This window comes from Lithobates pipiens, unplaced genomic scaffold, assembly GCF_037356315.1.
Source record: "Lithobates pipiens isolate NorthernLeopardFrog02 unplaced genomic scaffold, aLitPip1_a1.2 Scaffold_8, whole genome shotgun sequence".
NCBI lineage: Eukaryota > Metazoa > Chordata > Amphibia > Anura > Ranidae > Lithobates > Lithobates pipiens.
This window is the reverse complement of record NW_027507903.1, coordinates 173,961,885-173,985,405: the sequence shown is the minus strand read 5'-3', so window position 1 is coordinate 173,985,405 and position 23,521 is coordinate 173,961,885. Positions and strand designations below refer to the sequence as shown.

At 42.0% G+C, this 23,521-nt stretch overlaps 1 protein-coding gene across 7 annotated transcripts in view; it reads right to left on the bottom strand.

Moving 5' to 3' along the window:
* Positions 1–508: 508 nt before the first annotated feature.
* Positions 509–23,521, bottom strand: part of KMT2E (lysine methyltransferase 2E (inactive)) — a 136,400-nt gene continuing 113,387 nt past the window's right edge. For all 7 annotated transcript variants that reach the window (XM_077470680.1, XM_077470678.1, XM_077470681.1 and 4 more), the window contains 6 exons: positions 22,568–22,624; positions 18,375–18,944; positions 15,043–15,338; positions 3,705–3,793; positions 2,967–3,058; positions 509–2,703 (listed from right to left, as the gene is read on the bottom strand). In XM_077470680.1, the coding sequence (XP_077326806.1) occupies positions 1,279–2,703; positions 2,967–3,058; positions 3,705–3,793; positions 15,043–15,338; positions 18,375–18,944; positions 22,568–22,624 (2,529 nt within the window). In that variant the 3' untranslated portion in view covers positions 509–1,278. The remainder of the gene's footprint in view (positions 2,704–2,966; positions 3,059–3,704; positions 3,794–15,042; positions 15,339–18,374; positions 18,945–22,567; positions 22,625–23,521) is intronic.

Below are 23,521 nucleotides of genomic sequence, written 5' to 3'. Positions count from 1 at the left end.
GGGTTCTACTTTTACGAAAAACATAGAAACCTATGTATTCTGGTTAGAAGGAGCAGTAATTACTTTGTCAACATCAACCATTTAGCTCTACTGTGCCAAAAAGCAACTCTGATAATGGTTTAGGGATCTTTCTTACCATGACCAAACTTTGACCTTCCAGAATCCACAGGCTTTAGCTGGTTTTCAAGGTGAGCAGAGCTGCAGACCGATGATGCCATAAGCCAGAGGTAGGCAATCTCAGCACTCCAGCTGTGGTGAAACTACAAATCGCATCATGCCTCTGCCTCTAGGAGTCATGCCTTTGATTGTCAGGGTCTTGCAATGTCTCATGGGACTTGTAGTTTCACCCCAGCTGGAGGGCCGAGGTTACATACCCCTGCAATAAGCAGTGCAAGAACAGCCGAGCCTAGTTAGGACACACATTGATTCAGTGATTTTCTGTTTAAAATGGGAAAAGAATTTAACACTGCAATAATCCAAGGTATGAAATTAAAAGCCAATACAAAAGTTTTGGAATAGTCAGGAAAAAGTACTGACAATGCATTTTAATGTACAGTTTAAGTGCTGTAATTATGTCTCAACATTTTGTAAAATGTATGAAAGGACTAACCTGATAAAACAGACATAATTGTGGTTTATTAACATGAATTAAAATGCCCAACGAGTGCTGCAATGTGACAGTATATTACAAAAAAAAATGTAAATGTCATACTGTACTACTTCCACAAGGATCATACAATAAAAAAAACTATGTACAATGTTTTATCAAATGAGGTGGAAGCTGAAAGCAATATACAAGCAAATACAGTATTTACAAAACTTCTAATGAAGTCAAATTGTTAAAACAACTATACATTAAATTACAATTGTGTAAATAAGCAAGGTAGCAATGTAACATTGAAACTGGCGTGTTAGCGATACTCACACACAGCACAGAAAAAAAAAAAAAAACGTGTTAGTGCTTTTACCTGTGTATTTAAATCACATGTATAAAAACATACAATACAAAACATTCACTAAATGAATTGAATTTCGACAAGTGATGTTCTGCAGCATAACCTACACTGCAATCAAACAGAACTGGAATGTATACTTATAATCTAAAGACTTGAAACTGGCTTAAAAGCACAGATAACAGATATAAAAATAAAATGAAAGCGCACTGATAACTGCATTTTTACAAATTTCCATATACAGGCTTTAAAAAGTACCTTTGTAAGGTACATATAAAATGTACAATTTTACACATTTCAAAAATGTTTATTTATGAAGCCAAATCTAATGCCAGCCTGAGCCATGGTAGTTATTTTGGAAAGTTGGTGGCACCTGTGGTCTATGAATAGGTATCTGTCCAGGAACTGTAGAGGCCTGCTGTGGTCCTTGCACCCCATGGGGGAGACTTACAGACCCAGGATGGGGACAAAACCCTGCAGCGGATGCAATACTGTTTGGTCCTTGTGGCTGAATATGAGTCCCCTGACTAGGAATTGGATGGTGAGGTCCTGCTGCAGGGGACTGGTGTTGTGGCACAGGTCCCACTGTATTGTGAACAGGAGCTTGGGCTGAGTATGAGGCTACACCGGCATGAGCTCCTGAAGGAAAAATTGAAGGTCCTTGGTGAGTCTGTAAGTGCAATCCTTGTGCTGATGCCGAATGGTGTCCAGACCCACCTAAAACATTAGTGGATTGAGGTGGTGGTGGTGGAGGAGGGGGAGGGGGAGGAGGCGCTGCATTTAAAACATGCTGGTGTTGCACTGTCAGTCCTTGATGTCCTGCCGACACATGTTGCATGTGCGAATGGTGAGGACTAGGGCCTGGTGGGGGAGGGGGAGGTGGTGGCAAATGATGTCCTGTTGTCTGTGAATGAATAATCGTGCCACTCGCAACTGGGGCAGCATGAACTGCACCTGCCACGTGTGGCTGGGGGCATCCCGGTGGAGGAGGTGGTGGAGGGGGTGGGACGCTTGATGCTGTGCTCTGAAGATGGACAGCAGAGTTTTGTGAAGGCAAATAATGTCCCGAATTGACATGATGTCCTTGAATTGCTGGTTGCCCAGAGGCGGTTGGATGGCCCTGGTTTGGACAAGATGTAAACACAGTTTGCTGGGGAATACTTCCTTTGATTTGACTGTAGTTCTGAAAAGACCCAGAGGGCTGCTGGTTTTGATAAAAGTTTGTTGTTGTTGGAGGAGGAGGAGGCGGAGGTGGGGCAGAATTGTTTACAGTCTGTTGATTAAAAGCAGTATAGACTGTTGTACACTGTCCCGTCTGGGCCTGGGAGAACAATTGTCCACTTGCTGGCTGGGGAGTCGAGGGTTGAAGGTTTTGTGAAACAGGATAGAAGTTAACATGGTTTTCTCTTTGTGGTGTCCCCGTCGGATGTGGTGGAGGGTGATGTGGCCTGAACGGGGACCCTAACGGTTGAGAATGAGGCTTTGGTGATAGGTAACCATGTTGTATAGGTGTGTGCGGTGAAGACTTTGGTGACTGTTCCAGATGAGGGGAGGAAGGACAATGCAGCTTTAAAGGTGTAGAAGGCAGCTTCTGTGAATGAGGTTGAGCAACATGAGATTTTAAAAGTGACGGCTGTTTCGCTTGCATCTCTGATTTGAAGGGGCTTGACGTTTCTGCCGAAGATGTATTTACATCGGTTTCCTGGGAAGGATCAGTCTTTATGGAAGCCTTCGGTCCTGCAGAGCAAGGCTGTAGAGAAAAAGCAAAAAGACATAAGTAAAGACATTGTGTTTGTAGGGTCCTAGATTTGTTTTAATAAATAAATGCCAATAAATTGTAAGATGATGTATGTTTGCACAATCTATAAATATGGACTTTATTTTGATCATCTAAATCTAAAATCAATTTAATTCTTAAAAATTGTAATAAAGATATAAGAGTATATGCCTGCTAAAGGGTCATGTTAAATACTGGCAACATGCTTCATGCATTAGGCATCACTGACATCTTACCGTGTTCTGTCTAGGAGGACTGCTGCAATTCTGCTGTGATGCATCAGGAGACTGGATTTCTTTTACGTTCTCACCATTCTCCAGGTCAACTTCTAAAAGTCCGTAAATTAAATACAAAAATATAAATTTAGTTAATTCAGTTTACAAATAGCCAGTATATATGTGTTTGCAGAACAGGTGTACGATTACTATTTTTGTATGTAAAAGGTACATCTGTAGGCTGTCATTATACAGGACCCCACTTACTGTGTTAAACCTTTTACAGCAAATCTGAAAAAGACTAGGATTGATACAATTAAAACCTTGGCCTTTCAGGCCAGCTGGGCTTATATCTGGGGAAAGTGTGCCCATGTTCAGCTGCAACTTAATCATAGACAAAGTTCAGTTTTTTGATAAACTGCCATGTTACAAATAATTGATATTCTAAAATCCTTAAAGCAGCTGCTTGTCTGGGCAGACAAGCAATGGGCAATTTAAAAATTTGCGTCAGAGCAGTAACAACATCTAGGTATATAAATAAAACAAACATACTGTGACTTAGATACTGTACCATTTTACTGATAAAAACAAACCTAAAAAGAAGTTTGTGGCAAACATCCAATCATATGCAGGGCCAGTTTATTTTTTTTAATCCCCTTCTAGGATGTTTTCCAGTGGACACAATTTTACTTTATTGCACATCTAAATGGTCAAAATAAATCATGCTGTTGACTTGAACATGAAACGCATTTTACTTACCGCCATCTTTATCCTTTCTGTGATCGCTCAATAACAAAGCCCTGTGATAGCTTCTTTCTCTAACCTGTTCCACAGAGGTTGAAGAAGTCCTGGGAAAAAGAACAAAGTGTCATTCACTATAAAGCATATATCCTGCCTGGTGGCACCTGTGGAAAGGGTAATTATTTGTAGCCAATTTAAAGAGTAACTCCACTATTGCATGCAAAGTGGGACAGACAGATTAGTTTATAAGCCGCAGCAGAGACCACGTTTATCTTGAAGCGGTCTGCCCACTGGAGAAGATACCGGGTTTATGGCAGCTAGCTGCTGCCATAACAATATTCCTCTTCAAAGTGGCAACGTAAAAGGAAGGCGGGCGGTCCGGACATGGTTAAGAGCCATGGGCGGAATTTATGTTTGACGTCACTTCCGCCCTCTTATGCCATGGACCCGAGCAGGGGCCATCTTCCCCTCAGTCGGCAGCCAGGCATCCACGGGAGAGGATGTGATCGGCTGCTGGCAGAGATGCCTGGAGTGCGGTGTGTGTGGGCTCCTCTCCCGCCGCCAATAAAAGTGATACTGCAGCGGAGACCACTTTTATCTTAAAAAAACATGTACGGCGTTCCTGAAAATACCAGGGTTATGGCAGCTGGCTGTTCCCTCAACTCTGGTATTTAGCATCAATGTACAGATACGTCATTTTTCGTGGAGTGGTTAATATTTGGGTAATGTGTCTGTGTACCCTATTTGTAGGTCAATTTAAAAGACGAGGTAGTGCTGAGTAAATGGGTACCTAACATGCCAAACACTAAAATTGTGCAGGCCTGGGAAACGCCAACAAGCTTAAGTGCCCTATTTTTTTCTATAGGTCATAATTTTTTAGTTAACCTGAAATATTGATAATAATGCTAGTGGCTTTCACTCCAGAATGTGCAGCGTCATAACATGAAGCACAACTGCCAGTTTCATAGGTGTGGGAGGGGCAGGCTAAAAACATTTTTATGGATAGTTTAAGAGCTTGGGATTTTTTTTTTTTTTTTTTTTTCAACAAAACTTTAAAAGTCCACTATGTGATACAATTTTGCTAGGATAGGTTTTCTTTTTAAGACATAAGAAGCCTATCAGACCCCTGATGTCTCACCTGCCTTCCATTGAAATCTGACAGCCCTGACCAAATCCAGGTAATGTAGGGCAATTTCCTTGTCATATTTGGGAAGAATAACATCCTCCTGCTGAGGAAGGAAGATTCTGACTTGGCCTGTGTCCAAGTTTAGGCCCAGGTACTAAAGACTAAGTGCTGGAAAGCAGACTTTGGAAACTTGATAATCCAGCCAAAGGTTGGAACAAAATGATTCTTCCTTTGGATGCTGGCAGCAGAGGCAGTGGCCCGAGGAGTCAGTTGAAGGCTATCCAGGTAACCTGTGACAGGATCACTGTGGATTCATAGAAGAGCCGGAACCTGTGCAAGCACGTTTATGAATGCCTGGGGTTGCAGAGAAGAGCCCGAATGGTACTGTTACAAATTGGCCTTCACTAGCAATAACAAAACAAAAACCAAAACAGAAAACGTGTTGAAAAGGACGGGAAAATGGGGATTGCGTAGATGGGCATCTTTTAGGTCTACTGATGCCAGAAATTGCCCTTGTCTGAGAGTAACAATGACACATCTTGCTAAATTACATCTGCAATTTTGGTGCACAAAAAAAAATAAAAAAACCTGGTTTTGGGACTGAATAGGTTTGAATAGAAACCGTGAAATTATGTTTCCAAAAGGTACAACCCCCTTCTTTTGGCTGAAGATGGTGTACAGCAGCCATTGAATCTCTTTTCTTGTCTAAGGCTGGCAGATTGAAAAGCAAAATGTGAACAAAGATAGAAACTTAATTTAGTACCGCTTTGAAATTACAGATTGTACCCATAGGCCTGGGATATCTCAAACTCATACTGGAGTGGCATGAAGCGCGCCATAAAAAATGGGGCACTCCATTAAAACAAGGGCCTCTGTTTGGGTAAGTGTACCTTTCCCGTGCTTTTAACCAAAAAATCCTGCACATATGCACAAAGATGAGGGACATTTTAGAGACTTGGCGAGCTAGATTCTCTTTAGCGTCAACACAACGGTGCTGAGGGCATAATGTGTAATTGTTCATTTCATGCATGAGTTATGTCCAGTTTTTTTCTGGCAAGCAATACAGCCCTAGCAGGTTTTTTTATTTTGCCAGTGCCTAATCACCAGAAGCCTGCATATAACTATGGCTATTGCCATTTTAGTATTTTCATAGCATAAATATATGGGGAAAAAAAAATACACTTTTAGTGTACATTTAAGGTTTTTAAAAGCTAGACTTCCTTTATTCATATGCTAATTCACCTGTTTGACTGGTTTCATGGAGACTAGTAAAACGAGACGTGATGTTGGCAGGAAATGAGGGGCGAGACACAGCCAAGGCCTGAATAGAAAAAAGCACTAGCTTGAAGGAGTCCGTGAAGCAAAGAGTTTTGTAAGAGATCCTGGATAGGAGGAAGATTACTCCGTATCACCAGGAAGAACAATATAAGGGGACTCTTTAACCACTACAATACAGGGCACTTTCGGCCCCTTCCTTCCCAGCCCAATTATCAGCTTTCAGCGCTCTAGCGCTTTCAGTGACAATTGCGCAGTCATGCTACACTGTACCCAAATGAAATTTTTATCATTTTGTTCGCACAAATAGAGCTTTATTTTGGTGGTATTTATTCACGACTCCGTTTTTTATTTTTTGCGATATAAGCGCAAAAAAGCGGAAATTTGGAAAAAAAAACAATATTTTCTTTTTTCTATTTTAAAAGAAATCCAATAAAATCAAATGTCATAAATTTAAGCCAAAATGTATTCTGCTACATGTTTTTGGTAAAAAAAATTCCGTTAAGTGTATAATAATTGGTTTGTGTGATCACGGACATATGTAAGCAAATGATCATGTACATATGTGTGCAGGTGATCACGTACATATGTGTGCAGATAATCATTGGGACATGTGATTTTAGTGGGACATATGTGGGGGCATGTTTTTATTATTAGGGACATGTGTTTTTATTATTTGGGGACATGTATGTTTTGGGGACATGTGTGGGGACATTTTGTTTATACTGTGTGGTGTGTTTACTGTGTGGTGATGTGTGTACACTACACTAGACTAGTGATCAGTGAGTAAAAAGCTGTAAAAAACAGCTCATACTCACTGATCATCAGCCGGCTGCAGCGATCTGCTCTCCTCTCCTCAGCGATTACTTCTGTGTGAGGAGAGGAGGAGCCGATTGCCTAGCAACCGGCTGTTTGTTTACATCACATGACGGCCGTGATTGGACACGGCCGTCATGTGATCAGGAGGGCCAATCACAGAGCCCTCCTGCCGATCTGAGATGCGCCGTGTCCGGGTGACACGGGCACATCGGGATCGCGCCGCTGCGCGGGCGCGATCCTGCTCCCCCTGATGGACGTTCCTGAACGTCCTATCAGGAGTAGACGGCTCCCACCTGGCCGTATATGTGCATTGGCCGGGTGGGAAGTGGTTAAGAACAAAGAAAATCTGTGCAAGGAGGGAACTTCACCAGAGGATGACACAATCTAAACTATAACCTAAGTTAAGTCATTTTCAGTAGTTCCATATCATGAACACTGTCCATGCTCATTTACTAGGAAGCGTATATAGCTTTTGTTGCATGTATATTTTGTAAACTGCCCTCATGTTGTAAAGTGCTGCGCAAACTGTTGGCGCTATATAAAACCTGTATAATAATAATGTGTATTGTTTTCCTAAATTTGTGAGTAGTTTGTATTGCATTCTTGTTTAGTAAAGCACATTACTATACTACACAGGCTTTTATGCTTCCATGCTTTACTTCAAAGGAACCTCAAAAGCTACAAAGTAAAATAACCATAGTCTAAGAAAAAAAGTCCTGTGTCCAGTACAATTGCAATCTTCATGTTATATATTTTTATAAAAAAATGCACTATTTGAGAAACATGGCCTCTGCTTTCCTAAAAATATATAGTTTTGTAATTATTTAAAGCAATTTTCTAGCAAGAAATTCAGATTTTGAACATGTGGGTGAAAAATTTAAAACCTGCACCAAATGTGAAGCGAGTCGAGTGAACAAAGCTGAAATCTGAGGTGCCACACAGTTTAACCGCTTCCCGACCAGCCGCCGCAGTTATACTATAGTAGCTATAGGTCGGCTCGCAGGGTCGGGATAGCAAGCACGAGTCTGTGATGACTGCTGGCCACGAGCGATTGTGAGCAGGAGACATAGAACAGGAACGAGTGTGTGTAAACAGGAGTGACAGATCATGTGTTCCCATTAGCTAGCAACCACAATCCGTCACTTCCTCTAGTCAGTCCCCTACCCCTTCAGTTAGAATTACTGCCCAGGGAACACAGTTAACCCTTAGATCGCCCCCTAATGTTAACCCCTTTACTGACGGTGACATTTTTACAGTGATCAATGCATTTTTATAGCATTGATCACTGTATTAACCACTTACAGACCAGACCATTTTGCTGGTCAAAGACCAGACCACTTTTTGCGATTCGGCACTGCGTCGCTTTAACTGACAATTGCGCGGTCATGCAACGTGGCTCCCACAAATAGAGCCTTCTTTTGGTGGTATTTGATCACCTCTGCGGTTTTTATTTTTTGCGCTATAAACAAAAATAGAGCGACAATCTTGAAAAAACGCATTATTTTTTACTTTTTGTTATAATAAATATCCCCCAAAAATATATAAAAAAAAATTTCCCTCAGTTTAGGCCGATACGTATTCTTCTACATATTTTTGGTTAAAAAAAATAAAAAATAAATCGCAATAAGTGATTGATTGGTTTGCGCAAAAGTTATAGAGTTTACAAAATAGGCACAGTTTTATGGCATTTTTATTAATCATCTTTTATAATTATTTTGTTTAGTAGCAATGGCGGCGATCAGCGATTTTTATTGTGACTGCGACATTATGACGGACACATCGGACATTTTTGACACATTTTTGGGACCGATTTTTGCTATATAAATGCAGTGATTCCTGTGTAAATGACACCGGCAGTTAAGGGGTTAACCAGTGGGTGGCAGTGTAGGGGTTAAGTGTTCCTAGGGGTGTGTTACTAACTGTGGGGGGTTGGGCTTTCATTTAGTGAACACTGATCTCTGCTCCAATCACATGGAGCAGAGATCAGCGTCACTAGTTGCTAGTCTGAATGGAGAAGTGCCGTTGTAAACAGCATTTCTCCATTCACCCGTCCCGTGAGACGATCGCGGGTATGCCCGTGGCGATCGAGTCCGCAGGACCTGCGACCGGACTCACGGGGGTCCCGACCGGCACGCAAGCGCGCCGGTGCGCTCGCGATGCCAGGGCGGCATTGAAGATTGGACGTACCTGTACGCCAATATGCCTGCCCGTGCCATTCTGCCGACGTACATCGGCGTGCGCTGGTCGGGAACTGGTTAATATGCCAATGGTCCCAAAAATGTGTCAAAATTGTCCGATATGTCCACCATAAAGTCGGTCATGATAAAAAAAAAAAAGCCGATCGCTGCCATTACTAGTAAAAAAATTAAAATGCTATAAATCTAGCCCCTATTTTGTAGATGCAATAACTTTTGCACAAACCAATTAATATATACGCTAATTGCAATTTTTTTTTACCAAAAATATGTAGAATACATATCGGCCTAAACTGAGGGAAAAAATAAAGGGGGGGCAAAAAGTACAAAATAGTCGCTCTTTGTTTATATCGCAAAAAAAAAAAAAAAAAATGCAGAGACGATCAAATAGCACCAAAAGAAAGCTCCATTTGTGCAAGAGAAAAAAAAAAGGATGCCAATTTTGTTTTAGGTGCAACGTTGCCCGACCGCGCAATTGTCAGTTAAAGCGACGCAGTGCCAAATCGCAAAAAGTGCTCTGCTCAGGAAGGGGGTAAATTCTTCCGGAGCTGAAGTGGTTAAATAGTAGTGTGCGTGTCATAGATATATTATTATTATCAGGGGACACAGAGCCATAGTACTTACTATGTGGGTTACAGGGCCGCTGATAGGGCGTGCCAGCATCCATCACCTAAGGCAAGAAGTGTACTCCCTATATAACCCCTCCCACTACTGGGAGTCCTCAGTTTTGTAGGCAAGCAATACAAGTGTATACCAAGAAGGGAGGGACCTCTGTGTCCCCTGATGTACATGATTTTACAGGTGAGCCGTTTTCTTCTCGGGACACACAGCTATAGTACTTACTATGTGGGATGTGCCATAGCAATGGCAACTGAAGGGAGGGAGACAACAAAAAAAAAAAACAGGAGGCCAGAGGACTCATACTGCAGTATACTGCGCCCAAAGGCAATATCCTCATGACCTTTAATACTGATTTGATAAAATCTGATAAACGTATGAACTGAAGACCAGTCACGGCCTTACAGATCTGAGCCATAGAGGCCTGATAAAGCACCACCCAATAGGCACTAATCGCCCTGGATGAGTGTGCTCTAACATAAGAAGGAAGAATATTCTTCTTTAAGCTGAAGCTTGAACAATCAATTGAGGAATCCATTCGGAAAATAGTGGATTTTGACGCTGCCTGTCCACATTTTGGACTCTCTGGCAGTACAAACAAAACATGTGTTTTGCGAACCTGAGCGGTCGCCCTTACTCATAATCAGATCGCTCTTACATCAAGAGACTGTAGTGCTTTCTCTTCCCCAGATTAAGGCTTCTGGGGAAAAAGGAGGAAGAATAATATCTTGGTTTAAATGAAAACCTGTTACCACTTTTGGATGGAATTCAGGATGAGGACATAAAACCACCTCATCCTTATGCATGATCAAATACGGCTCTTTACAAGACAGAGCTGCTAGTTCCGATACTCTTCTAGCAGAAGAAATGGCAATCAGAAAGATTATTTTTGTCAAAAAAAAAGTCCAAGGGAATTTCTCGTAAAGGCTCAAACGGCTGATTCAGCAAAGCCGATGAGACCAAATTCAAATCCCAAGGAATAGAGTTACCTTAATAGGGGGTTTAATCCAGGTTTCCCCCTGAATAAGATACACATCAAGATTGGAAAGCAAGAGGCCATCGAAAGAAAACACTGACAAGGCCTGGATCTGGCCCTTGATGGAAGTCGAGGCCAACTTTGTCAGATGCCATTTGCAGGAAATCAAGGATCCTGCCTATGACATTCTTCCTGGGGTGCCAACCCCTGGATCCATATCAAGAAAAACAACCTGAAGGAGATCACCCACAATCCTTTATAAAGTGGGATTCAACAGTCAAACCTGTTAAAATTTTCGTCCATAAGGTAGGATGGAATACTGGACCTTGTGCGAGAAGGTCTGGCTATAATGGCAGAGTCCAACGGACTCCTACTGCCATCTTTATGATCTTGGTAAATCAAATTCTTCTGGGGCCTGCTGGGGCCACCAGAATCGCCTCCTTTTGTTCCGGCTTGATCCTGCGGAAAAAGGTGCAGAAGTAGCAGAACTGGAGGAAACTCTTAGATCAGTAAAAAACTGATCCCATGGGAGGACTAATGCGTCTGTTCCGCCTGCTAGCGGATCCCTTGTTCCCGACACAAAGTTGTTGACTTCGTTGTTGAATCTGGACGTGAATAAGTCCATGTCCGGAACACCCTATCTCTGACATACCACTAGGAAGATGTCGGGTCGAATAGACCATTCTCCCGAAAATAATTGTTGGTGACTCAAGTAGTCCATCTGTCAACTCTCTATTCCTGGAATGAAAGTTGCCGATCGGCAAGGAATGTTGTGTTCTGCCCAAGCTAGAACATTATTCACCTCTTTTTCGGCTGCACAACTTCTCGTGCCCCCTGGTGATTGACTTAAGCCACAGCCGCGGCCTTGTCGGACTGAATGCTGACAGGACAGTATTCTGACCGTCCCAGATTCTAGGGCCAGATGTATTGCTCGAATTTTCCAAAATTTTGATAGGCAAGGTCCTCTAACCTGGACGATCTCCCCTGGACAGAATCTTCTTCCCAGGCTGTTCCCCAGCCTAGAAGGCTGGCATCTGTTAACACTTTCCAGGAAACATCCAGCAAAAGGGAAAATCTTTTCTACCTAACAACCAATTTAGGCTCTGACTTACGTCGGGAGCCAAGCGTATTGGGGAAAAAACGAAGGCCTGAATCCTTTTATTCCAGACCGACAGAATAGTGTTTTGAAGCAGTCCTGAGTGAAAACTGCGCATAAGGGACGGCCTCGAAGGAGGCCACCATTTCCCCCAACAATCTCCTGCCCATCCGAATGGAAGGATTTTTCTTTGTTTTGATATGTTGAATTAGTTCTAAAATGGAATGGATTCTCGTCTGGGGTAGGAATACCTTCTTCTGTACGGTATCCATAACCAGCCCCAAGTACTGTAATCGTCCTTGATGGTTTTAAGGAGAATTTTTCTAGGTTGAGTATCCAACCCAGAGATTCTGCGATCAGACTCTGGTTTAGACCCAAGACTGAATGATCTATTAAAGGTAGATCGTCTAAATAGGCTAGGACCGTTATGCCTTGAGCCCTTAATCTGGCTAAAGGAGGTGCCAGAATCTTTCAGAACACTCGTGGTGCTGTGGCTAAACTGAATGGCAAGGCCACAACTGAAATGATGATTTTATATTTAAAAGCGCATAAATTTCTGGTGAGCTGGAAAATTTGACACATGGAGATATGCATCTCTGATATCGATTAAAGCCAAAAACTCCCCTCCTTGCAGGATGGACACAACCGATCGGATTGTGCGAAAGGATTGGATGTTTAAGTGACGATTCAGATTTTTGAGATCTAGAATGGGTCTTACCTGTTTGGTTCTGGAACCATGAAATGTTTGAATCAAACCCTGTGCTCTGTTCCACTAAGGGAACCTCTGATGTCACAGACTGGGATAATAGATGATCCAGAGCCAGAAAGAGAGACTTCTTTTACTCTGGATCCTTGGGAACATTTTCCCTTAGAAAAAACAAGGAGATGGAAACTTTCAGAACTCGTAACCTAGAGAAAAACTGCAGAAGCCACCCATTTGTTTTGACATTGTTCCTGCCAGATCTTGAGAATTGCAGGAGAATTCCACCCCACCTGAGCGAGCGGGGGCGCCCCTTCATGAGGAGGCTTTAGCATTCTGCTTTGTGGGCTTTCTGCCCCAAGATCTCTTCTGATCCTGGTGCTGCCCTTGGGGACTTTCCCTTGAACCTGACAGTTGAGGCCGTTGAGACTGCCTAGAGGCTGATGCCCCTGGCACAGGAGAGTTAGCACGATTAAAAGGAGAAATATTTGAACTTCTTCTTTACTGGTAAAAGAGAGCTTTTTCTATTAGAGATCCTTTGGATGTACTTATCCAGATCGTCTCTAAATAGCCGTTCACCATGAAAGGGAAAACTGGCTAAGAGCTTTTTACACCATGCTTCGGCTGACCAATTTTTCACAGAACTCTGCGAGAATGCACTGGTCCAAGCATAAGCCACAAGGCTTAAATGATAGCGTCTTTCATAGCATCTACTGTGAAACATAGTGTGTCTGATACACTAGCCCATTGCTGGGCCTGCTGATCAGGCAGAATTTTAAGTATCTCCACAAACTGTTCCTTAATGGACTGAGATACACCAATTGCAGAAAGAACAGGCTGCGCTACTGAACTTGCTAAAGACCTATTGTTTTTAGAAAGAAGTTACAAATTTTTATCTGTTGGTTCCTCACATCAGTGCATTATCCACCGGACATGTGAGATTCTTGCTTACCGAGGCGATTACAGCATCAATTGCTGGATTCCCCCCCCCCCCCCCCATTTTCTTTCATAAAAATCCTCTTCTATAGGATAAAGCGTGGAGAATTTCTCGGGTGGAGAATATTGTTTATCCGGATGTTCCCATTCAGAATACATAAGCTTTTTTTTTAGCCATGCATGAATTTGAAATAAAATTCTCCAGATGGGGGGGTTCGAATGAACCCAATTAGAGGTGGGTTTCCTCAAAAGCCTGTCTTGTGATACTACTCCTTCCATATTAGGATCCTCAGAAGAGGATAAATAAGTATCTTCCAAATGTTTGGGAAGATCTACCTCATCCCCAGCCTCTGCACCTCAATAAGAGGCTCCTGGCCAATAGATGGGAATCTGCCATGTTTAGCTCCACTATGGAGAGACATCATAGCATCAATCTTCTTTCCACATTACAATGGTAGAAGAAAAAAAACCTCTTGTATGATATATACAGGGACTGAAGTGTTTATGCAACAAGTTTCCCCTGATGGCTCAATCTGACCAGCCGCATCCCTCTCAGAGGAGGATGACATCCTTTTGGAAATGGATTTAGTTTATAGTGAAAACCATTGACCCCTTTAGAACCCTTAGGAGGAGTTCCTGGTCCCATTACCACTCATAGCCTGAAGCATAAAGCAGAGGAAATACCAGAAAAAGAATGTACACTGCTAGGCTATAGTCCAGCGCTGTAAGCTGCTATTAATCTATTAATTCATTTAGCCTGGTAAAGTATAATGTGTCAAAAGGGAAATGACTGAGTCACTAACCTGAACAAGCCATCCTCCTGCTGTTCCTATACAGCCAGCAGCAGCTACACATACACAGCGTTTTAACACTTCATTCACGTGTGGCCGGCGTCTGAAGGGTTAGCCATGCCCTCCCACCTCCTTTCAAAGCAAAGTGTTTTCCCACGCGAGCGGCGGCTCATGCGTCATGTAAAACCATAGACATGGTGGGGGGAGTAAATCCAGCATCAGGCGGTGAGTGCTCAATACAGCCCCCAGTGGCACTTTCCTATGTATAATGTTGTCCTGCCTGAGAATCTCCCTTACCTTTTCCTAGCAGCAGGGTTATTTATCTGAGATAAAAATCCAATCTTCACTCTTCACGGAAACCTTTAGGAACAGGGGAACCTCAGGTTACCCACAATCCTGGACCTGCGACAGCACCCTGCCAGTAAAAACGTTATGACCTTACTACCAAAAAGTACTGGATCCCAGGGTCCAGCTCTCTAAAGAGAAGCGGTCGCAAGCAAAACCTTGTGTTTTTCGGACAAGAGGCCCGGGTACCATCCATTTAGCCCATGAAAGGACATCAGAACGGATCCGGTCAGCATGGCTAGCCCCAGCAGGGAAGCTTCCAGTGGAGCTCAGCACTTTACTCGTGACCAACACCAGTAGTGGGAGGGGTTATATAGGGAGTACATTTCTTGCCTTAAGGCATGCCAGTGTCCATCACCCATCGGTGGCCCTATAACCCACATAGTAAGTACTATGGCTCTGTGTCCCCTGATGTAAGAAAATAAATCTAAACCTGTGTGTTATTTGGATATTGCTTAAAGTGGAGATGAAATGCTTACCACTGCACCTCAGGATCACTTTTCTCACTCGAGGCGGCATCCATTTCTGGAGAAGTTTGGTCTGTATCCTCCGTGGAGATATTCGGGGCTTCAGTTGGCAGGGGAGCAGTCACATTAGCTACACTCTCAGTTGGCTCCACACTCTCCACACTGTTGCTGCAATTTTCACCAATATAGTTCCCGACAAGATTTCCGCTCTCCGGATGTGGGGAAAGTGTGACCAAGGACAAAGATTCCGGTTTTGAGCCACTCTTTCTTGCTTCGCGTTGTCTTTTTCGGTACTCTAACAAGGATACCTGCATAAAAATGCATTCATATAATACCGTACTTACAAGGCATAATAAATTACTGAAAAGAAGCTATAAAGGTTTACAATACAAAAAAAGGCCAATTACAGATGTCTACAGTGATATTGGCCTGCATTTCATTCAGAGGTGCTCAGCATATATCTAAAGCCAAAAGTGATTGAGGGATCTTTAAAAGTACAAATTTTTTGCCATTAGGGAGATTTTCCTTCGCTTCCTGTTCTGTAGACTTGTAGAGTATAGTTCTTCAATGTGAAGGATCATTCCGGTAACAAGTGATCCCATTGGGAAATGTTCCCTGTGTTTCTGTTGTGGTGGTAACTACATGTTGGATTTATTTTCATTCTCAGTGAAACTTTCATTTGGAGAACCTAACTCTTCCTAACGGGCACACACGGCAATACAAATTATGATCCCGGTATCATCTTTTTCCTAACCCTACAATGTCAAAGTAATGCTAGCGGCTATACAGCCACTGGATCACTTACAGATGTTTGAGGAGGGGGGTAAATTGTGTCACTTTTATTCTTATTACAAGGAATGTAAACGTGCCTTGTAACAGAAAATAAAGCATGACAGGACCTCTTAAATATGTGATCTGGGGTAAAAAAGACCTCAGATCTTCTATTTACACTAAAATGCAATAATAATAAAAAAAAATTATAAAATGTCAATAAAAAAAAAAAAAAAAAAAAAAAAAAGTTGCTTTAACCACTTGCCGACCACCGCGTGTACATTTATGTCAGCGGAATGGCACGGCTGGGCAAAAGGAGCACAATACCCTACCGTGAGCAAGATCACAGGGCCCCCAGACTTTATGTCCGTGGGTATACCCATGATCGTGTCACGGAGCTGGAGAACGGGGAGACGCTAATGTAAACAAGCATATCCCGTTCTGCCTAGTGACACTGTCACTGATCATAGGTCCCTATGATTGGGAGCTATGATCGGTGATGTGTCACACGTAGCCATGCCCCCTAACAGTTAGAACCACTCCCTAGGACACACTTAACACATTCATAGCCAGCTAGTGGTTAACCCCTTCACTGCCAGTGTCATTTTTACAGTTATCAGTACAATTTTATAGCACTGATCGCTGTAAAAATGACAATGGTCCCAAAAAAGCGTCTGTCATAATGTCGCAGTCACGATAAAAATGGCAGATCGCCGCCATTACAAGAAAAAAATAAAAACATTTTTTTATATAAAAACGCCATAACACGAAGTCCTATTTTGTAGACGCTATAACTTTTGTGCAAACCGATCAACAGTTTATTTTTTTTTAAATGTAGAAGAGTACATATCAGACTAAACTGGAAAAAAAATAAAAAATAATAAAATATATATATATATATATATATATATATATATATATATATTTTGGGGATATTTATCATAGCAAAAAGTATTTGGTTTTTTTTTTCAAAATTGTAGCTCTAATTTTTGTTTTTTAGCGCAAAAAATAAAAACCGCAGAGGTGATCAAATACCACCAAAAGAAAGCTCTATTTTTGGGGGACAAAAGGGACATCAATTTTGTTTGGGAGCCACGTCGCACGACCGCGGAATTGTCATTTAAAGTGACACAGTGCCGAATCGCAAAATGTGCTCTGGTCTTTGGCCAGCCAAATGGTTTGGGGCTTAAGAGCTATGGGCGGAAGTGATGTTTTGACGTCACTTCCGCTCTGCAATGGTATGGAGATGGGTCTCCATACCAAGGCAGAGAAATGACCCGATCGCCTCCGTCGCTACCGCTAACTCCGGTAAGCAGTGGAGGGCACCAGAGAGTGGCAGGAGGGGGGCCCTCTCCCGCCACCGATAAAATTGATCTCGCACCAAAGCGACCACTTTTATCTGAAACCAGGCCACTCACTGAAGAGGATACCGAGGTTATGGTAGCTATCTGCTGTCATAACAACGATATCCCTCTTCAAAGTGCTGACATATCGGTGTGAGCCGGTCCGGAAGTGGTTAAAGCATTCCCTATGGATAACTTAATCTACTGTATTTTGCCAGTGTTCTGAAAATGTGCATAATTTTAAAGCATGACATGTTTGGTATTCATTTACTTGCTGTAATAGCTTTTATATTATACCAACTAATTAGGTATAATTTTGCGTTTGTTTACTAAAAATAATTTCACTATTTTTTCCCCAAAAAATCTGCGTTTGAAAAAACACTGCGCAACTACCGTGTGACTATTGCAACACCCTCCATTTTATTCTCCAAGGCTTCTCAAAAAATAAAACTTTGGAGGAAGGGTTGCACTGATACCACTTCAAGACTGAGTACAAATACCAATACTCCCCCCTAAGTACTCAATACGTTTTTTTAAAACGCTAGCCGACCAGCCACCACAGTTATACTGCAGCAGGTTGGCACTACCGTGCAAACTGCCGTAGCTGTGCATTGCTCTTTCAAGACATGCATTTTTTTTTGTTAGGAACATGTAAAAGCATTGCACCGACGATCAGCAGATCATTGGTGTAATGCCACAGTCCTGAAGACTGTCTGTGTAGCGGTCTGCCCGTACCTCCCGATACAGGCAAGCAGTTACATTCTGACAGGAAGCTTAATGAACAAACTAGAGTGGTCAACAAGGCCCCAGTAGTTCATTAAGAACTACAATCTGACGCAAAGGCTGTCAGGACTTGTTTTCTTCCCATTCACAAAACACCGTGAATGGATTAGGTGGCTGGGCAAGCAGAGAAACCCTTCAGCCCTCGGACGCCTTTCTTTTATTTTTTTGAAGCATGCAACAGCGGGCAAGGGGGAGAAGATCTCCAGCTCGTTCTGAAAACAGGGACTGGGATCAGTGCATTTGTAACAGGTTACACCCTGACAATAGGTGTATCCTCAGCCTTTTAACCACAATAAAATTTAAACAGCAAGTGATTTTACTGGTGTATGTAGGTCAGACTTTTTTTTAAAAGATGTCATAATGAAAGCAAAAAACACAAAAAACATTCCTTTATGAAACGAGCAAAAAGTAAAAAAAAAAAAAAAAAAAAAAAAAAAAAAAGCTAACCTTTTTCTTTTGTGGAGGATTTAAAGGTGTTCCATTTCCATCTAGAACACCATCACTACTAAGTGCTCTTCCAAATCCAGACATAAGTCCTTCATCTGAGGGGCAAAACATGGAACCTTCCATAAATATAGCTCGGGCATCCTCTTGAATTAGGCACTTCGAGTCATTCATTCGAAATCCACCACCAACCTCCAGCTGGTGTGATGGAGTCAAGTCTCTTAAATTTGAATTAACTGCAGAAAAGTTCACCCCTGTCCTTTCAGGGCTTTTCATCCAAGAAGAAAACACAGTGCCCCGTCCACAGAGAGCAGTTTCCTGCTGGCTGCTTGAATCAGTCCTTTCCCGGGACAGGGACTCCATGTTTTTTTGCAGTGCAGCCTGTTCATTCATTTCAAGTCCTAAATGATGATCTGGTACAGACTCACTTTCTGATGTACATGGTCTGTTTAAATCTGTCCTACTCCGCGGGCTAGCGTAACCTATAGTCTTTATTTCCTGCAATCCCATTTCAGTTAAGTTAGAATTTCTGAAAGAGTTCATAGCCAGAGCTGGTGCTGCCCGTTCATTAGCCTGTTAGAAACAAAAACATGCTATGAGGAATTAAAATTCTGAAAAGTGCCCTTCTGGAAACTGTACTATGAGCAGAAGACAACCGCCTCTCTGAATTTTCATGCATTTGCGATACTTAAATTTTATTGCACATGAGATACTTTATTATCATTGTATTAAATACATTTTAAATGCTCTGACAACAGCAGTAACTGCTTGTATACTACATATCCACACACACAGGACTGTGAAAAAGTTTTAGGCAGCTGTGAAAGAATGCTGTAAATTAAGAATCCTTTCAGAAATAGAAATGCAAATAGTTTCCTTTTAATCAATTGGCAAAATAAATAGTAAATGAACATAAGTGAAATCCAAATCAAATCATTATTTTGTGTGACCACCCTTCAAAACATTATCAATTCTTCTAGGTGTACACAGTGCTTGTGCACAGTTTTCGAAGGAACTCAGCAGGTAGGTTGTTCCAAACATCTTGGAGAACAACAGATTTTTTGTGGATGTAAGCTGCCCCCAAATTCTTCTGCATCTGTGTTATCCCAGACTATGTTGAGATCAGGGCTCTGTGGGGTGAAAACTAACTTCCATGACTCTTCTATACCCAGATAGTGCTTAATGACATTGGCTGCCTATTTAGAGTCATTGCCCTGCTGCAAAACAAATTCGGGTACAATCAATATGCCCCCTTGATGGTATGGCATGATGGAGAAGTATCTGCCTGTATTTCTCAGCATTGACAACACCATTGATCCTGACCAAATCTCCAACCCCATTTGTAGAAATGTAGCCTCAAACTTGCACGGAACCTCCACCATGCTTCATCGTGTGCCTGCAACACCGTACCGCTCTCCAGCCCTTTGAAAACAAACTGCTTCCTGCCATCAACAAACATTTCAAATTCTGTCTCATTCGTGCATAGGACATGGAAACCAGGCTAAGTGATTCAACTATGGATGAAAACATGGGAAATGAGGTGCAAAAAAACAGCAGCAAGTGCTCTGGACTAATTGACTAGCACAGTAATGCACATATGTACCAATATATGTTATACACCTATAAAATCTAAGTGGCTCTCGGGTGCTGCGGCCATCTTGGATAAGAGAAACCGAACAGGAGGCACTACAGCTTCACAGCCGGTTCCCTACTGCGCATGCGCAGTAGGGAACAGCAGAGTTGTAGAACACTCTTCAGGTTACCGCCGACCCCTCCAAATACTTGGAATTTAACCTACTTCCCCTATTTAAAAAAAGGCTGCAAGCTAAATGTAACATCTGGTTATTGGCAGGGTGAATTATTGTAATTCCCCACATGGATACCTTGTAGATGATTTACACGCATTGAAACGCTATTTAGGTCCCTTAATTGGAAAAAGAAGGTGGCCAGAACCCACCTTTGTATGCTGCAGTACAGTCAAGACCGTGGGGAATTAGCATTACTTAACCCTAGGGCCTAGACTCTACTTTTATGTCTCCCAGCTCCAAATGGGGAGGGTTTGGATTGCCAGACGATTTAGATCCCATCCGTGCAATATCGATTCCCCCTTTCTTGAAGTCGGAACCCACAATTCTCCTTATATGAAAGCTTGGGACTACTGTTAAAGGCCGCCTGGGATTGACTGGCTTTATTCCAGAAATGCCATTATGGTACAATACAGTCTACAGTGAATTGTGCAAATTGAAGGGATTTTGGCTATGGGAGGCATACAATTTATATCTCAGCTATATAATCAAAACGAGTTAAAATCCTTCTCAGGCCTGCAAATTCATTTAAATTTATCCAGACAGCAGATTTATAAATACAATTAAGACAGGCACTTCAGGCCCAAGGACACCAATCCACTCTTGTAAAATCTGACCATCCCCTGCTACTGGTCATATTCCATTAACCAGATAATACGATTTCACAGATTTACTCTGCGTTAAGCTCTACCATACAAGACTCTGCATCCTTGCCATGCAGGTGAAGCTGGGAACAGGATTTAGGGGACATTAGTGGTAAAGTATTGGAGCTGTATTTACAAGTCCATTCCTACCAACTGTTTCGCCTTCACAAGTTATAATCTCTTTTTACTGTACAGAGCATACTGCACTACTATACCGCTACACCGCTGGGGGAGGAGAGATTCGCCCATATGTCGTAAGTGTTGCAGAGAGGAGGGCTCACTTGTAATATGATGTGACGTTGCCCCAAATTATTCAGTTATTGGACAGATGCCATCTCCTTAGTGTACAAGGTCCAAGTTCCGTTAGATCCTTATTTGTTGGGAGCAGTAGATGAGAATTCATACCCCTCCAATTAATGTAGCAGTACTTTCATATATCACACGAAAGATCACCACCAGATTCTGGTTATCGTCATGTACACCAGGTTAACCGTTTTCTTTTATGGCAACAATAAACGAACCAACATACAAATGCAGTCCGTAAATGTTACTCTACATGGCAGACATGGTTGGACACTCTGGGACTTGTCCATCTCAACTGGTCATGCATAGACTGCTGCAGGTATGAGAGTTAAATACCTTTTGACATCTCCCTCTAGGGTAGGTTATTAGAGTTGCCCATACACAAGTGGGAAATTTTTGTTCTTGAGGAAGAAGGTTATGTTTCTCGTCTTCTCTCGTTTTTTTTTTTGCCCGTTGAGCTCTCTTCTGGATTGGATAAGATATGTTAGAACTTGCTTTCCCTAATGTTCTTTTTTGGTTTAAGTTCTATGTGACCTGATTATGCCATTTAGTCCCACATTGTCATGTCTAAATTCTTAACTGCATTACTGTTCCTAATGGTTGAGATGATCTAACTCCTAAGATATGTCATCTGCCTGAACAAGTAGATTTTGTATACCTCTCTTATGTATGTCCTAGGCTTCCTATATGTCTCGATTACCACATTGTGTTTTTAGATAATTAATGGCACGATACATTTTAACTTTCTTTCCAAGGGATATATAGTCTGCTCTTGGGTAGGCAATTCTAGCACACCGAAAGTGAACAATGATTCACATTCACACTTTAGTTCATGGGTTCTCAACCTGTGGCCCGCCAGTGGTTACAGAACTACATCTAAGTCTCATCATCCCTCTGCATTTGGGAGTCATGCTTGTAACGGTCAGTGGCTTGCAATGCCCCATTGGACTTGTAGTTCTGCAACAGCTGGAGGGCCACAGGTTGAGACCCCATGCTTTATAGCTTGTGTATTCAGGTGATTTTAAAGCCTTTGAGATTTTTCTTCTTTTTTTTTTTTAAACATTTTTGGTGCATTTTAGAGCCGTGATATAGGACCTTCTTTTGGGAAGGAGTATTTTTGGCTTAGATTTTTCATAGTAGTGGCTGAAAACATTTAAAATGTGTTTGTTGTTTTAAGGCACTCCCATTGAAATCTAAAAGGTCCAAAAGCAGGTTCTGCCTGAAAAAAAGCTTGTGTACTCCGAGTGACAGGTGCCTGAGTGCTCAGGTGTAAACAGACACGAATTTAAAACTATGTGTATTTTAATTTTGAAAGTTTTGTAGCTACAGAACACTCAGATGTGAATGAGGGTTTAGGTATTTGTTGTTAGTGCTGTACATTTTACTTTATGTTAGTAACGAGAAAAGCACACTGAAAACAGAACATAGGCTTAGAAAAACGTACCTCCTGGCTATTGGATCTTCGGTTTAACTCAGGCGAACTTTCTGGTGAAGAAATGCTCTAAAAATAGTGTAAAAATAGAGTGAAAGTAGATAAATCACTCAATCCCCAAACAACATACTCCTTCAAGCATACGTTATCTGTGTATGTCCAATATTTCAAACTTTGTGACAATTTCCAAAATTGGTCATTTCAGCCATTCAAAATGGGGGAAAATGTTAATTGTGTCAAAATAACTTTGCCTGAAATCCTAATTACAGAATCAAATGTTGCAGCAAGTGGTTCGAAAGGTAACCCAAAAAACTTTTGAAAGCTACATAAAAAAAAGGTAACCCAAGTTGCTGCTCAGACACCGGTGATGTAGGCAGTCAAATTGTAAGGATATTTTCAATGGGAAAACTCCAGCACAAAATGTAAAATAGTTACTGACAGTTACTGAATTAAAGGGCATTTTTCCACTTTAACTGAACACTGCTCTACATACAGGCAGTCCCTGAGTTACGAACAGGTTAGAGATTGCCTGTTTGTTCGGAAGTCGCATTTGTTCGTAATCCAGACGCAAATTCGCAGAACGGCGTTTGCAATGTTTTCCAGCGTCGTTTTCCGTTGTGCCCGCCGGCGCCGTCTGCTGTTCAGAAGGAGTCTTTCGCAAGTCGGATGATCGTAACTCGGGGACTCCCTGTATCTTTAATATGGAGGTAAGTTTCTGGTCCTCCACAAAGCTAAAAATGAAGGGCTTAAAAAAAAAAAAAAAGCACATCTTGGCACTTTGTTCATCAATCTAAATATTTGAAAACTGTGGAAAGGGAAGTGAAATGCAGGTCATTGGGCCCAACCAGACAGATTGTTTAGAGCAGGTAGGGAAAATCTTCTGATAGAACATCTGCTGCAGCAGCTTTGGTCTGTCTTCTTGGAGACGAGCTCTTGTTGCAAACATTTAAGGCAGGCTCGAAACAG